Source organism: Misgurnus anguillicaudatus, chromosome 5, assembly GCF_027580225.2.
Source record: "Misgurnus anguillicaudatus chromosome 5, ASM2758022v2, whole genome shotgun sequence".
NCBI lineage: Eukaryota > Metazoa > Chordata > Actinopteri > Cypriniformes > Cobitidae > Misgurnus > Misgurnus anguillicaudatus.
In genome coordinates this window covers 19,355,774-19,370,582 of record NC_073341.2, presented here as the reverse complement: position 1 = coordinate 19,370,582, position 14,809 = coordinate 19,355,774, and the positions used below count along the sequence as shown (strand labels likewise).

General features: G+C 36.9%; 2 protein-coding genes across 2 annotated transcripts; one reads left to right on the top strand and one right to left on the bottom strand.

The window, feature by feature from the left end:
- Window positions 1-1,030: 1,030 nt before the first annotated feature.
- crybb2 (crystallin, beta B2) lies at window positions 1,031-2,320 on the bottom strand. The gene is made up of 5 exons (XM_055168590.2): window positions 2,166-2,320; window positions 1,969-2,087; window positions 1,701-1,833; window positions 1,448-1,590; window positions 1,031-1,338 (listed from the first exon to the last, which is right to left on the bottom strand). The coding sequence occupies exons 1-5, from the start codon at window positions 2,277-2,279 to the stop codon at window positions 1,170-1,172; spliced, it is 678 nt and encodes a 225-aa protein (XP_055024565.2). The 5' UTR covers window positions 2,280-2,320; the 3' UTR covers window positions 1,031-1,169.
- A 1,938-nt stretch (window positions 2,321-4,258) lies between these two features.
- Window positions 4,259-9,120, top strand: kazald3 (Kazal-type serine peptidase inhibitor domain 3). Its single transcript, XM_055169250.2, has 4 exons — window positions 4,259-5,287; window positions 7,189-7,349; window positions 7,569-7,716; window positions 7,812-9,120. Exons 1-4 carry the CDS (start codon window positions 4,792-4,794, stop codon window positions 7,895-7,897), a joined length of 891 nt encoding a protein of 296 aa, XP_055025225.2. The 5' UTR covers window positions 4,259-4,791; the 3' UTR covers window positions 7,898-9,120.
- Window positions 9,121-14,809: the final 5,689 nt, after the last annotated feature.

The window sequence follows — 14,809 nt, the reverse complement described above, 5'->3', positions numbered from 1 at the left end:
GTATTTCACTATTCTTTCCTGCCATCATTTCGTTTAAATAATTGCTCGTATTTCTCCCATATCTATAAAATTATCTGCTGTTTGTGCTTTTATACTAAGAAGGTGTTAAGGAATGAAACATCTGCAACCTATGTATATAACAATGATACAAGATATACTCTGCAAAAAATATTTTCTTAGTATTTTTGTCTTGTTTTTAGTTTCTAAAATTTCTTAAATCAATATGCATTTTCTTAATGATAAGAAAATAAGTTTAGTTGTTTGACCAAAAATATTACTTTTAAGTGAATTTTTGCTTAAAACAAGCAAAAAAAAATTTAAAATGATTTTCAAGAAAAAAAGTTTCTTAGTATTTTTGTATTGTTTTCAGTAAAAATATCTAATATCTAAAAATTCTTACATTAAGATGCTTTTTCTTGATAAGCAAAACGACCCAAGAAAATTTGTCTAGTTTCTAGACCAAAAATATCAAATTTAAGTGATTTTGTCCATAAAACAAGCAAAAAATCTGCCAATGGGGTAAGCAAAAAAATCTTAAAATGTTTCTTAAACACTAAATTCAAGAAAAATTCAAGAAAAATTTGCTTACCCAATTGGCAGATATTTTTGCTGAAAACAAGACAAAAATACTAAGAAAATGTTTTCTTGAAAATCATTTTTTGCAGTGCAATAGCAGAGTTGACATTATTTTTTTCTTGAATTAAGTGTTTAAGAAAAAAGTAAACTTATTTGAATTTTTTTTACCCCATTGGCAGACTTTTTTTGCTTGTTGTAAGCACAAATTCACTTAAATTTGATTTTTTTTGTCTGTTGTTTTTTGCTCATCAAGAAAATTGATCTTAAGAATTGTTGTACTGAAACAAGACAAAAATACTAAGTAAGAAAGTTCATTGTTTTTTTTGTTTTTTTTTTGCAGTGTACCCATCTATTCCCTTGCATAGTAATAAAAAAAAGGGGGGGGGGGTTGTTAGGTTTAGAAAAGCTAGAAAATCAAGTATTTCAAAAAGATTTCATAAGACAGAGTCAGCCATAACGCAAAATCAGTTATTTATTACTCTGCAGTAGCAAATGAAATCACTGACACAACTGAAAGAGGCATGAAAGATCAGCATTCAGAGATGAAGAGTAGGGTAAAAGTGTCAGATGCTGAAGGGTGATGTGCTGATCGATTAGTTAGAGGCGTGGAAAGCCCCTCTTTGGTGCCATTGCATGTCACGAATGCGCCTCACGGATTGAATCTGTGGCAGCACAGCCCCGAACTCAGAACACTCCTTATACTCTCCTTTCTCGAACAAGTACTGATAGCCTCTGTATCCTGGGTACTGATAACCCACCCAGCTGTTATGAAGACATACAGAAGAATATAAAGACAAATATTTACTGCAATGTCTGCATTAAATATCAGAATCGAGACTAAAGAGTCACTTGTTTGCAAGGTTTTACTCACGTGCCACTCTGCACACGAACTGATGAGACTTTCTCATGGTATCCATGAGCATGGAAGCTGGGGACGTCATCATCTATGATCTCAATCTTCTTCCCAGCGAAGCTTGGGTTCTCATACAGCATGATCTTGTGTTCCTGGCTGTCCTGCAGGGGTGCAGAGGAGATGATATATTAGAATAGTCAAAAGCATAGTTTGGTACATTGGTAGTGTATATATAAAACAAGCACTTTACAGGGCTATAGTAAGTAGTTACCACTTTAATGGGGCGGAAGGCGAAGATGCAGTCACTGCGTCTGCTGTTGGTCCAGGCATCCCAGCGAGGATACTCACCCTTCTCGAACACATACTGTTCCCCTTTACAGCCGGGCTGCTCATATCCCACCCACCTACACACAAATTGCACATCTTTATCATATTACCTACAATTTATCTCTGAGTCACAGCTAGTCTCTCCTAGACATAGTGTCTCGGTTACTTTCTCTGACCTTCATTATAAGTAATTTGTTTTTAGAAACACCCACGGTCCACACAGAACCAGTATTGAGCCCACTTTCTCCATGCCCGCCTCTTGGAGGTTGTTACAGGGCCCAGTCAGCTCATGACAGCGGCCTTGGAAGTTTTCCTGCTCGTAGATTACCAACTGTGGGGCGAGAGAAAGTGGAAAACAGGATTATATAGGAACGCGAAAGGCACAAAATCTGTAAGAATGTGTTTGTACCTTGAATGCACTGGCCACTGGTTGCTTTTGCTTGGTTGCAGGGTTCTGGTGATCAGTTGCCATAGTGAACCAGGATGGGTGTGATGAGCTTTGTCGAGAGGTGACGTTGTACATATAAGAAATAAATAGTACATAATTTAATGTAGCACAAAAAAGTGTGTACAGATAAGATGGTTTTAAAAAATAGCAATAATAAAGAATGCACAATTAAATATGCAGTGTTAACTTACCAGATCCGGGATGCCAGTCGCTGTGGGGTGGCATCACGGGCTTAATATATACTGTAAGCTCAGGGGTGGAAACTCTGCCAAAACTTTTCTATGACCTGAACGCATTCATAGACAGTTCCCAATAGGCTGGCTGGCTGGCACTGGGAGGGCAGAAGAAATACCAGCCAAACACACACACATCACCATCCTCATCCTCTCTATTCTACCCTCCCTTTTCTTTTGATGCCCCACAAAGTTATTTCATTAGTTGTCAGTTTCGCCCAGCCGTGCTTTGTTTCATATCCCATGATTCAGCACAGCCTGTGCCAAGAGTCCAGCACCTACAACAAGACTAACAGACTCTGAATGTCCAACTAAAGGAGAGAGAGAGAGAGAGATCTTTGCTTTTTTAATTTACGGTTGTGAAAATATTGTTAGCATAAAAACATTTTGTTGAGATATAATATCCTATTTTTGGTGGTAAAAGTGGATTTTGACTTTTCATCATGGACATAGTTTTTGGGGATATAACCTTCCTAATATTTATACAGCGAGTAATGAAAACAGTATATTAAAGTTTACACTTTAACCACCAAACATTTAAGCCAAATATAAGCAATGTTTTTATAAGTTTAAAGAATCACGGCATGTCTTTGGGCCAAAAGTTTTAAGCAAATCTATGTTTTTAATAGGTGCAAAAACACATGACTATGTCCAGGTGGGCATTGCACTACATTGACCCCAAGATGTTACAAATTTATAACCCAAAATTATAATCTGTTTTTTTTTCCTCATGTAGTAACTAAATTAATTGCTACACTTTGTTGCTCTAGTATTTTACATTATTAACTTTAGTGAATTTTTATATACAATAGTATACTATTTAAAAATAAATTTTAGATATATAATATATAAACTACAGTTCTTAGGAATTGTGTAGCTGTTTAGTAAATGGGTCAATGACATGACGTTAATTATTTTGTGTCTGTATGGTTCAATTAAATGTAAAATGGTTAAAATTTCGAAACAGATTTGCAGATTACTTGCATACGTTCTCTTTTTTGAGGACCAAGTATAAAATTTCTGGTTTTATTTAATTTTGAAAGAATATTTGGGGGATAATTGCAAAAATGTCAATTGGTGTAACTAGTATTTTTTAAATGAAAATATAAATGTATTCATAAAAGAATTGGAATAAAATATAATAATCTAGTTTAGTGTAATTTGATTTTTTTACACACATTTTACATAATTTGTCAAAGATTATTTAGAACAAAGCTGTTTTCACCATATGTCAGGACAAATATTACAAAAACATATAGAAATAACTAATAAAATGATAAATATATCTTTTTTTTGATGATTACGTTTACATGACATCAAGGTGGATAAAATGTTTAATATTTATATTTCTTTGGCGCAATTGGTTACACCATTTTACATTTTCAGGTCCATTCAGTCTTAACTTTCATAAAAAAGGTGCAAATGTAATTTTTATTGGATAAAATTAACATAAATACCATATATGCATTGAAATAAACTTGATGCATGCTTTTTAAAAGTTTTAAAGTTTTTTTAAATCATTTTTTCATGAAAATTTTTTAAACATATTTTTAAATACTGTAAAAATGGATGGAAATTTTTAATATAAACCAAATAACGAGTTTACATTTGTCTTACAAAATGATAGACAATAAGAACATACTATCAAATATATGTAAAGACTGAATAATGTCAGACTGGTTTAGTTTTTAGTAAACTACACAATTAACCAACAAGTAATAGAAAATAACAAACCACTAATCTAGTTTGAAGTTTAGAGTGAAAATACCGCCACCTGCTGGCTCGCGTTATTCTTTACCGATTATGATAAGTAACGTTTGCCAGCTGTCAATACACTCGTTGCTTAATCTAGATATCGTTTGCTAAACCAGTATTAAAAACCAAACATTCACCATAAATTTTTGTGCACCCCTGGCATCCAATAGGACAAATGTGGAAAGGGCGTGAGTGGGGGAGGACTGTATCTATTTTCCGCCAGACACAGATGGTTTTACAGACGCAGAAACACAGTCGGGGATGCACGGGGGCACAGCTCTTGCTCTTAAAATATCAAAACTCGCATTTTGTCATCTCATTTATTTTGGAAATATGTTTTTTCTTCAAATACCAAGTTGAGGTTGACATTCATCTGTGGGGATTTTAAGATTTATTTATTTTTTGTACTTCTTTTCCAAGTTGACCTTCATTGAAGTCGCCTTTAAATCAAATGTCTGCGCGTGCTTGGAGAGCATGATGAAGACCATTTTTCAAACCAGCAGAGTTCATGCTGTTTAACTTTGGAAAGAAAAACAGAATTTGCGCGAAAAGAGTATTTATTGCTTGCACGTCTTGGGCGCCGGACACAAGCCCTGATAATGTTAGTGTATGTGATCGCATCTGCTGTGTTGTTAGTCGTAAGCGTGAGACCTGCTGAGGGTTTTCCCAATTACAAATATGATTACATGGACGAGGACTTGGCCACCTTCGACTACTACAAAGTTGTGGATGAGTTTGACGACAGGAACGGGACGGAGGGGTGCGACACGTGCGTGCCGGAGCTGTGTCCCCCCGCGCGTGGCTGCAGAGCGGGGCTCGTGAAGGACAGATGCGCCTGTTGCTCGGAATGCGGCAACTTGGAGGGACAAACCTGTGACCTCGGACACAGAAATGTCTATTATGGGCTGTGTGGAGAAAACTTGGAGTGCCAACTGGACAGACTGGACGGCGAGGAGGATGAACCGCAGTGTGTGTGTTTGTCTCAACAAACTCTGTGTGGATCAGACGGACAAACATACAAGAATATCTGTCAGTTCAAAGAAGCGGCGTTTATAAACCCACAACTTAATATGACAGAGGGACCGTGCAAGACAGGTATTAATAATAACACACAAAACATAATACGAAAAATGGTTTTCAAGACTGTATTTCTATTTTTAAAATGAAAGTTTCTTTCTTTTTTCTTTTCTTTGTGAATTTCTATTTTTCCGTAAGAGTGTATTAAAAGAAAAAGAAATCCTTCTTTCTTTCTTACTTCTAAGACTGTATATTTATTATTTCTCCATTCTATCTATCTATCTATCTATCTATCTATCTATCTGTCTGTCTGTCTGTCTGTCTGTCTGTCTGTCTGTCTGTCTGTCTGTATGTCTGTCTGTCCGTCTGTACATCCATCCATCCTTTCTTCCTTCCTTCCTATGTTCTATCTATCTATCTGTCCATCTATTCGTCCATCCTTTCTTCCTACGTTCTATCTATCTTTCTATCTATCTATCTGTCTGTCTGTCTGCCCATCCGTCCTTTCTTCCTTCTTTATTCCTTCCTTCCTTCTTTCTTCATTCCTTGTTTCATTCTTTCTTTCTACTAAGACTATGTATCTATACTTTCTCCATAAGATTATTTATTTTTTCCTTCCTTCTATCTATCTATCTATCTATCTATCTGTCTGTCTGTCTGTGCGTCCATTTATCTATCCATCCTTTCTTCCTATCTATCTATCTATCTATCTATCTATCTATCTATCTATCTATCTATCTATCTATCTATCTATCTATCCATCCATCCATCCATCCATCCATCCATCCATCCATCCATCCATCCATCCATCCATCCATCCATCCATCCATCCATCCATCCATCCATCCACCCTTTCTTCCTTCCTTCCTACGTTCTATCTATAGAAAAGTATATATCTATCTCTCTGTCTGCCCATCCGTCCTTTCTTCCTCCTTTCTTTATTTTTTACTTCTTTCTTTCTTCATTCCTTGTTTCATACTTTCTACTAAGACTATATATCTATTCTTTCTGCATACGATTCTTTCTTTATTCCTTCTATCTATCTGTCTGTCTGTCTGTCTGTCTGTCTGTCTGTCTGTCTGTCTGTCTGTCTGTCCGTCCGTCCGTCCGTCCGTCCGTCCGTCCGTCCGTCCGTCCGTCCGTCCGATCTATATGTCTATCTATCTATATGTCTATCTGTCTGTCCATACTTCCTTCTTTCTTTCTTTCTTTCTTTCTTTCCTTCCTTCATTCTTTCATTCTCCATAAGATTCTTTTTTTTCTATCTATCTATCTATCTGTCTGTCTGTCTGTCTGTCTGTCTGTCTGTCTGTCCTTCCTTCTTTCTTTCTTTCTTTCTTTCTTTCTTTCTTTCCTTCCTTCATTCTTTCTTTCTCCATAAGATTCTTTATTTTTTCCTTCCTTCTATTTCTAAGATTATATATCTATTCTTTCTGCATACGATTATTTCTTTATTCCTTCCTTCTATCTATCTATCTATCTATCTATCTGTCTGTCTGTCTGTCTGTCTGTCTGTCTGTCTGTCTGTCTGTCTGTCCGTCCGTCCGTCCGTCCGTCCGTCCGTCCGTCCGTCCCTCCTTCTTTCTTTCCTTCCTTCATTCTTTCTTTCTACTAAGACTATATCTATTGTTTCTCCATAAGAGTGTTAGAAGAAAAGTATCTAGCCATCCATCCATCCATCCTTCCTTCTTTCTTTCTTACATTGTTTTTTTACATTTGAAAAAAATGTATTTTATTTATTCTCAATAAGTGTATTAGAAGAAACTCTTTCTTTTTCTTTCTTTCTCTTAAAAACTGTTTTCCCCTGCCTCCTGCATGCTTTTGGGAGTTTTAACTTGACCCCTATATAACTTAAAGAGAGGATTTATGACCTTTAAACAGATCTTTAAGTTGTCTCAACACAGGAAGTCTATTTAAAATATGATTCCTGATATGACCTTTCTCCTCCGCCGGTCTCTTCCTGTGTTTTTTCCTCACAGTCCCAAACATCAAAGTGCCGCCACATAATCAGGTTAATGTAACCGGGAGCAGTGTGGCATTTATGTGTGAGGTGTCTGCATTTCCCATGGCACTGGTGGAGTGGAGGAAAGATGGAAAGGAGGTCATTTTACCTGGCGATGATCCCCACATATCAATTCAGGTAAAATAAGAGCTGTTTGAAACCGAAACTTTGCGAATTCATAAACCGCCTTGATTTATACCACGATCTTCTAAACGTGTTTATAGCCTAGAGATTTAGAGGACATTCCAAGTTGTATGTCTCAATGAACATGCCAAGGACTTCAGAAGTTATATACAGATGTCAGCCTACCTGAGAAAGTAGGCGGCTCTGGTTTTCATTTCTCTATTTTTCCTCCAGTCTCGAGGTGGCCCTCAGAAGTATATGCTCTCTAGCTGGCTGCAGATTGAAGTGTCCAGTCCGGCGGATTCTGGCACGTACAGGTGCATCGCTCGAAATGAGCTCGGCCAAGTTTCAGCTACTGCAATTTTAGGGGTGTTGCCGCCAGGTATAAAATATAGCTTGAGCTCCAGTATCTCACAATAATACTTCTGGTTATATAAACTGTATGTATAACTGTTTCCTCACTTCTTTTTGGATTAGATGAGATGGCTGCTTATTTGGAACAAAATGTAAATGCAGTGATGGACTATGACCAAATACAGGACTACGACAGGGATTATTACTAAACTTCAGATCCAAACACCCTGAAGACAAACATTCTTACTGACTAAGCCTTGGCAAAATAACAACCAGGCAACGATTGTATATTCACCCGTAAAGAATACAAAAAACAACCCCTCCGGAATTTATGGAACATCTGGGTAGTCACACGCATGGAGACGGATGGTGAGGTCAAGTCAATTCCCAATAGTACCGGCCTCCGAGACGGATGAAAAACACAAAAGTGAAGAGAATTAAGTGGAGCAGCTACCATAGATGGCTGGATATAGAAAGTGGTGCGGATCAATGTCTTTTTTGTTTTTCTAATGCTGTTTTTTAAAGCCCTTGTGACCAGTTGGATAACAAAACACATGGAGTGAGGAGACATAAGAAACTCAAAACTGAATTCTGAGTGCCTTCCAAGTCATGCCTTTGCATAATCAAATCTATGAGGGAAACACTATTGCCTGCTTTTGCGTTCAGGTGCCAAGTAGACTCCATCAAATTCAAAGCAGATTGCAGATCAGATTTTAAGTTTGTGTACTGTATGTTCCCACATATGGCATCATTGTGTGTCATTCGTGACCCAGTCATTTTTTGTAATTTACTGTTTGTACATAAAATCATCTTACGTGATGTAAAGAAAATACAACATTGATATCTATAAGGTAATGTCAACGATGTGAAATCAAACTTTGATGCTTTGCATATCATAATTAGATTATTTAGTCTGGATTTCACATATTTGGTTGAGCCAGTCTGAGCATGTGCACAGCTGGCTTCAATGCATTTTTACGATCTCCTGTCTAAGGACATAAATGCGGTTGTTTTATTCTAATGTAAGCTTGTGTAGGTTGCACTTACAGGTCTTCTTTAATGAAACGCCATATGGGAGACACCATAAGGCTGGATATTGAGACCAAAACATCTTGACTCTGTAATTTCACCTCTGCTAAGTCGACTGGAGACCTATAGTTAAGGACACGGATACGGCTTTTTTAACTCGTCTGCTCTCCTCCGTCCTGCCCTTTCATAAAGTTCTCTGGTTACTTAAAATAATTATGGTAACAGCTATGCATGTAATTTTAGGTTAGGTTTTGCCTACCACATTATTTAAAGAATGCAAAAGTTTAACGTATCGACACCTTGAATTAGAGGATCTGTGAAACTTTTGCATAAATGTACTGTTATATACTACACCATTCTTTCCTTTCGAAAACATTTTTTTGTGTAATAAACCAAATGTAACAACAAATGGTTTCAGAGTCCATTTGCACGACTTCCACTCAGCAGTCAGCTGTTAAAGCAATAAGCCTGAAGTCAGATCTAAATCATTCCTTACTGCAAGCACCCGGGGACATGACTATTTCCTTTCATCTGAAACAACCAAACATTGCAAAGTTCAGGAAAGTGCTGGTGCTAAAACAGACTTCTTTTGGTGTATCAAATTTAACTAGACACGTTCAAGATTTTAAGGATGTGTTAGGATGGTATATACAATGTAGGGGTGTAGGACTCCCACACCTAGGCCCAATAAATAAGCTTTACCATAGAGGCTCCTAACATGCCTTGAGCCCACCTCCTTGTTTAGGGTCCAGGCTTATTGAACAGTTTTCCTATACCAAACCCCACATTCCTTCATGACAGTTCTCATCCAAAAAGTGCATATCTTGTTTCCACCAATCAAGCAAAAAAAGGTTGGTTTTTCATAGGGAGTTCTTTACTTTCCATTTTCTTTGGAAAAATTGGGGGAACAGTCAGGGGATTGTGAAAATTCAGAGCTGGGAGTGAGGGGCTTCCCATCTTTGCCCAAGTATCCGCTAATATCCTGTCGTGAAAAGACATTACTGGCACAGAGAAGAAGACCAAAAACAGACGAGGTCCAGATACTTAGAGCTAAAATCCATGTGCGTATCCACAAATTCAAATAAACTCTGAGAAATGCATGGGACCACCACATAGATTCCTCTTTTTGTGTAAAGACATTTAGAGGAATTTATGTAGCTAACCAGACATAGTTCATGCTGGATGAAAACCAATTAGAAAAATATAAATAACTAAACGTGGTCATTAATTTTCCCCATTTTGGTCTCCATCAGCTAACAAAGTCACCACAGGCACTTCAGATTCCCTGCAGAATTGACAGCGTGGCTAATGTTAAACCATGACAGACGTTTACAAACGTTTCTACGATCTCCCACAGTCTCATTTAAATAAAGACAAACAGTTCCAGACTCACTTGTCTTAAACAAGTCATTTCCATGCTTGTGTTTTCTTTCCAATTTTGAGACAAATGAGATCCATGTGCTGTAAGATCATAGCTCTTATAAGTGGATTTATTGCAGACGGTACAATGAAATGAGAGCACAACAGAGAGAATTGATGCTCATGGCTGGGGATAAAATAACAGACAAAGGAGGAACAGTAAAAATAAAAATAAGTCAGGTGAACTTAAGTCTTAATTCTAATTCTGGTACACTGTCAGATAAAATGGTCCAAAAGTGGTCCCTAGTGTCATTGGAACAGTGCCCTTTTAAGAGGTCTTAATATGTACCATTTAGGAAAAGTATGTATACATTTGGTACCAATGCAAACCAATGAGTTACTAATATTTATTTTCATTATTCTCTGACAGTTTTCCAACATGATCTCACGGCAAGTCGTGTTATAGTCCTGAAAATTTTTATTAATTTATTTATGTCCATGGCACGAAATTCAGCCTTTTCAGCCAACTCAGCACAAATTTCTATAAATAGTTTTTCATGTCTGCGACACGACTTTCTTTTTCGTGTCTTTTTATGTATTGTTTTCTCATTTTTTTCCTCCTATTTTTAACTCATTGTCGCTTGGGGTTGGGGTTAGAGTTGGGGTTTGGGACATATTGGTTTCTACATGTTTTTCTTCACGTAAAAGTTGTGCAATGGACACGAAAAACGATTTATGGAAATGAGTGACACGAAAAAGACATTTGTTTTCAAAACACAAAAAAGCTGCATTTCGTGCCATTTACACAAATATATTAATAAAATTTTGCGTGACTATAACATGACTTTCTGTGAGATCAGTCTGGTTTTCAGACAGTGTACTGCAGAGGTTCCCAAACCTTTCATTTTGCGATCCATAATGGGCACACCGGGCATAATCCAAGACCCACCAACATATTTTTAAGTGTAAATATAAGGACAATAAAAATATTCTTGTTTATAATGAAGTCGTTTTTATTATCCTTGTCATTTTATAAATAAAATGTAAGTTTACAATAATAATAACTTATGGTATATCAAAGTCATTGTAGCCTAGCGTCTTTGTGCAAACCACCTTATCAAGTGGGTCCCGACCCAAAGTTTAAAAACCCCTGGTGTACTATATATTCTTAAGTAATTAGAGGTTAAAGAGTTTACATATTAAAGGCGGGGTGCGTGATCTCTGAAAGCCAATGTTAACATTTGAAATCATCTAAAAAAAACATGCCGCTACCCCAATAGAATCTGGACCTTATTTTGATAGACCCACCCCACACATATGCAACTTAGGCAACAATGTTGGTTAGTAGACACGCCCCCTACTGCTGATTGGCTACAAATGTGTTTTGGTACTTGGCCAGACTCCATTTTCCAAAGTGTTTTTCAAAAATCATGCACCCCCATTTAAAGATGGACTGGTGATTCATCAGGTAATTCAAAAAGATTCACTCAGTGGAGCAAAACAACAACATGAGTGCTCATGATTACATTCTGACCTGCTTTGAATAAATTCGAAACATCAAATAGCCTAGATGTGTACTCTTTCTCTCACGAACACACGCATAGCCAAATGTTAACATATGAACTCTAATGGTTACCAGTGGCTTATCTTACATGAACAACCTAAACCCATAAATGATAAAATGTGACAAGGTCAGTGTTATTTTTTAATTTCCCACCCCATCTGTAAAGAATTACCTACTGTATACATGAATGGTGTTAATGACATGTAATTGTGTCACAAAGACAGTAGAAGTGCAGGTGTGGGAATGCTGGCCGACCATTACGTATACGGAATCGTCCCATATTTAAGACATCAGAGCAATGTTTTGTATATAAGGAACGCAGTTTGTCCTTTATCAGGCTGCATGTTCATAGAGAGCTGTACATGTACATAAATGTGCAGGTGGTAATGAATATACAGTTATTAGATTAAAGGTGCAACGTGTAACTTTTGGAAGAATCTCTTGACAGAAATGCAATATAATGTACATAACTAAATTGTCAGTGGTGTATAAAGACTTTACATAATGAACTGTATTGTTTTAATTACCTTAGAATGAGCCGTTTTTATCTACATACACCATGGGTCTGCTTACATGGAAGTTGCCGTCATGTTTCTACGACGACATGTTTGTCCCGTGGCAGCTACCGTGGCTTCTCATTGTGTTTCAAATTGAGGTTGGTTGCAATTCGCCATCTCACAGCTAGATGCCGCTTAAAACCATACTGTGCCTTTAAAGATTAAGTTTCTGTGTGTGCGTGCGTGATGTATATCTTCATATATGTTAAAACAAACCATTTAAACATTTAATGTAACATTTCTCCTGTCTACATTTACATACATATCTACATCAGCTGTTATGTTTATAAAAAAGTTGAGATTATCAATGATATTACGCACTGCCCGAAAATAGTCCCCTGCCATTGAAAGTTACTAAGGGGACTATTTTCGGCTGCTGCGTAATATTGCGCCTCCTGCAGCCATGTTACGACAGCAACGTCCTTGATTATTATGCCAGAATGAGAGTTTAGTTCCTAGCCATATCTGCCTAAAAAACACAACTTTTAATTTTTCGTCTGTCTTAGTACACAATGTAACTACAGAAGAGTCAAGTTTTAAATAGGAAAAATATCCAAACTCTTTGGTTATGTTTTTAGGCGCGGCGCTAATGAACTAATCAGATTCAATGGATTGTGCTAAGCTATGCTAAAAGTGGTAGCGCCAGACCTGGAGATCAGCTGAATGGATTCCAAAACGGTAAGAATCAAATCTTTAACTCTAGCGGAGCTGGAAAATTAGCATGTTTTCAAAAAAAGTGGAGTGTCCCTTTAAAGTAGGCCTACTTTAAATTTAAAATGACAACATGCTCTTAAAAGATCATCATCATCATCTATTTTTGCAGTCACAATTCTATAGTGGTACAGTTTACTGGAAGTGTTTTTTTGTTGTTGTGTGTGTGACATTTAAATATGACATAGTTCATTTTAGAATTAAACACTACATAAATAGGTTAAGGCAAACAAATATTTACATATTCATTTTAATATTTAATTCATGCTAAAAGTTTTTTTTTCACTAACCTAACTACAGAAATTATATAAACTACGTTGTACAGTACAAGTATTTTGAGTGTCCCTTATTTTCCTTTGCTAAAGTTGGCATCCCTACGGTAGGTGTGGGTGACTGATCATGTGCAGTAGCTGTTTTGCAACTCCAGAGGGCAGTGAGAATACACAACATGGATTTTCTATGCATTGGAGTTTTGTAAATGATGCTAAAGTAAGAATAAGGCCTGTCCAAATACCCACATATGCGGTCTTTGCACTTGACCACTTATCTACTTACATGACGTATTTCCTGTTATTGGTGTACAAGTCGGCGTGAAGACATTGCATTTGTGTAAAACCTTTGATTACACAATGGGGCACACAAAAATTGCACAATTTTTATTTTGCAATAAAAGCTTTATTTAGTCCCGTAACATCGTTTAGTAACTGTGGTGTTTTTAATTAAAGCCAAAAGTCAGTTGCAAATAAAATACAGATAGGCTATTCATCTTCGCAACACTATGTTTTACAATTAAACTTTATATAATATCTACAGTAGTTTAATTTAACTCACACTGGAATGTTTTCCATTCCATCTTACAATTTTAGGGCATGTAACAAGATGCATGATGGGATACATTTAGCTTCGAGTAAGAGGTATTAAAGGTTCAGCGTGTGGATTTACTGTAGTGTGCATTACTACAGTACAAGCACTGAACTTCAGCTGCAGTCTTGGGACAGTCTTGCGCACTTACTTCCTCTTGCGTTCACATGCTTTCAAGTGTGGGTATTTGGGCAGGCCTAGTGATTACTGTTACTGTTGCCCATATTTAGAAGCATACAGTATTGAAGAAGCATATGAAGAAGTATTAAACCTTGCCACATACTGTAGATCATCTGATCTGTCACCATTTATCTATAAATGCTTCCTCAAATCATGTGGAAGCATGTTCTGTTATTTTTCCACGAGGCGTACAGTTTTCACATCGTACTGTAAATGATAGAAAAGGCAAACATATTCTGCAGACTTACATTGATAAAATAAGTCAAACTTTTGCTTTCGGATGGACTGTCTTAAGAGTTAGCCACTACTGCCCTATAGGAACCATAAACATGCTTTCAATTCCTCAACATAGTTTAGCAACCCTATAGCAAGCCCGACATCCACAACACCATTCATATCGTGCATGGTGATTTGGAGCTGGCATGCACCACTTCATAAAATGTGGCTATGGAGTTAAATAACGGGTTATTTTTAGACCTTGGGTCAACTATTAAATACTAACTTTCCTGGTAAAATGATTTGTTGTGGTATTGGTTTGACAGCCGCACTGCATAAGGTTGCAAGACAACAGGCAGAGGCAGAAAAGAGTGAATAAGAGATGGCAGGCTTTGGGTCATTGCAGTAATTAAACTGTATATAGCACATCATAAGCTTTCTCTTTCTGCCCGTCTTCAGATTAGCTAAACTTAACAGACTAGCACGAACCTCAGCTCAAGCACTACAAATATATAAAAGAGCTGAACTTTAATGATAACAATCATGTGATTAACTGTGTGTGTGTGTTTGTGTGTGTGTGAGATGGAAACTTGACACACCGTAGAAAAGGAAGTTAGCAGTTGACCACAGACCAAAAAAAAACG

Excerpts from the sequence above, each read along its gene's own strand:
- crybb2 (XM_055168590.2), bottom strand. The coding sequence starts at position 2,279 with ATGTACAACGTCACCTCTCGACAAAGCTCATCACACCCATCCTGGTTC. Across the intron at positions 2,088-2,165 it reads CAGTGGCCAGTGCATTCAAG|TTGGTAATCTACGAGCAGGA; the intron begins GTACAAACACAT and ends CTCGCCCCACAG. Across the intron at positions 1,339-1,447 it reads GTTCGTGTGCAGAGTGGCAC|CTGGGTGGGTTATCAGTACC; the intron begins GTGAGTAAAACC and ends TCTTCATAACAG.
- kazald3 (XM_055169250.2), top strand. The coding sequence starts at position 4,792 with ATGTTAGTGTATGTGATCGCATCTGCTGTGTTGTTAGTCGTAAGCGTG. Across the intron at positions 5,288-7,188 it reads AGAGGGACCGTGCAAGACAG|TCCCAAACATCAAAGTGCCG; the intron begins GTATTAATAATA and ends TTTTCCTCACAG. Across the intron at positions 7,717-7,811 it reads TTTAGGGGTGTTGCCGCCAG|ATGAGATGGCTGCTTATTTG; the intron begins GTATAAAATATA and ends TTTTTGGATTAG.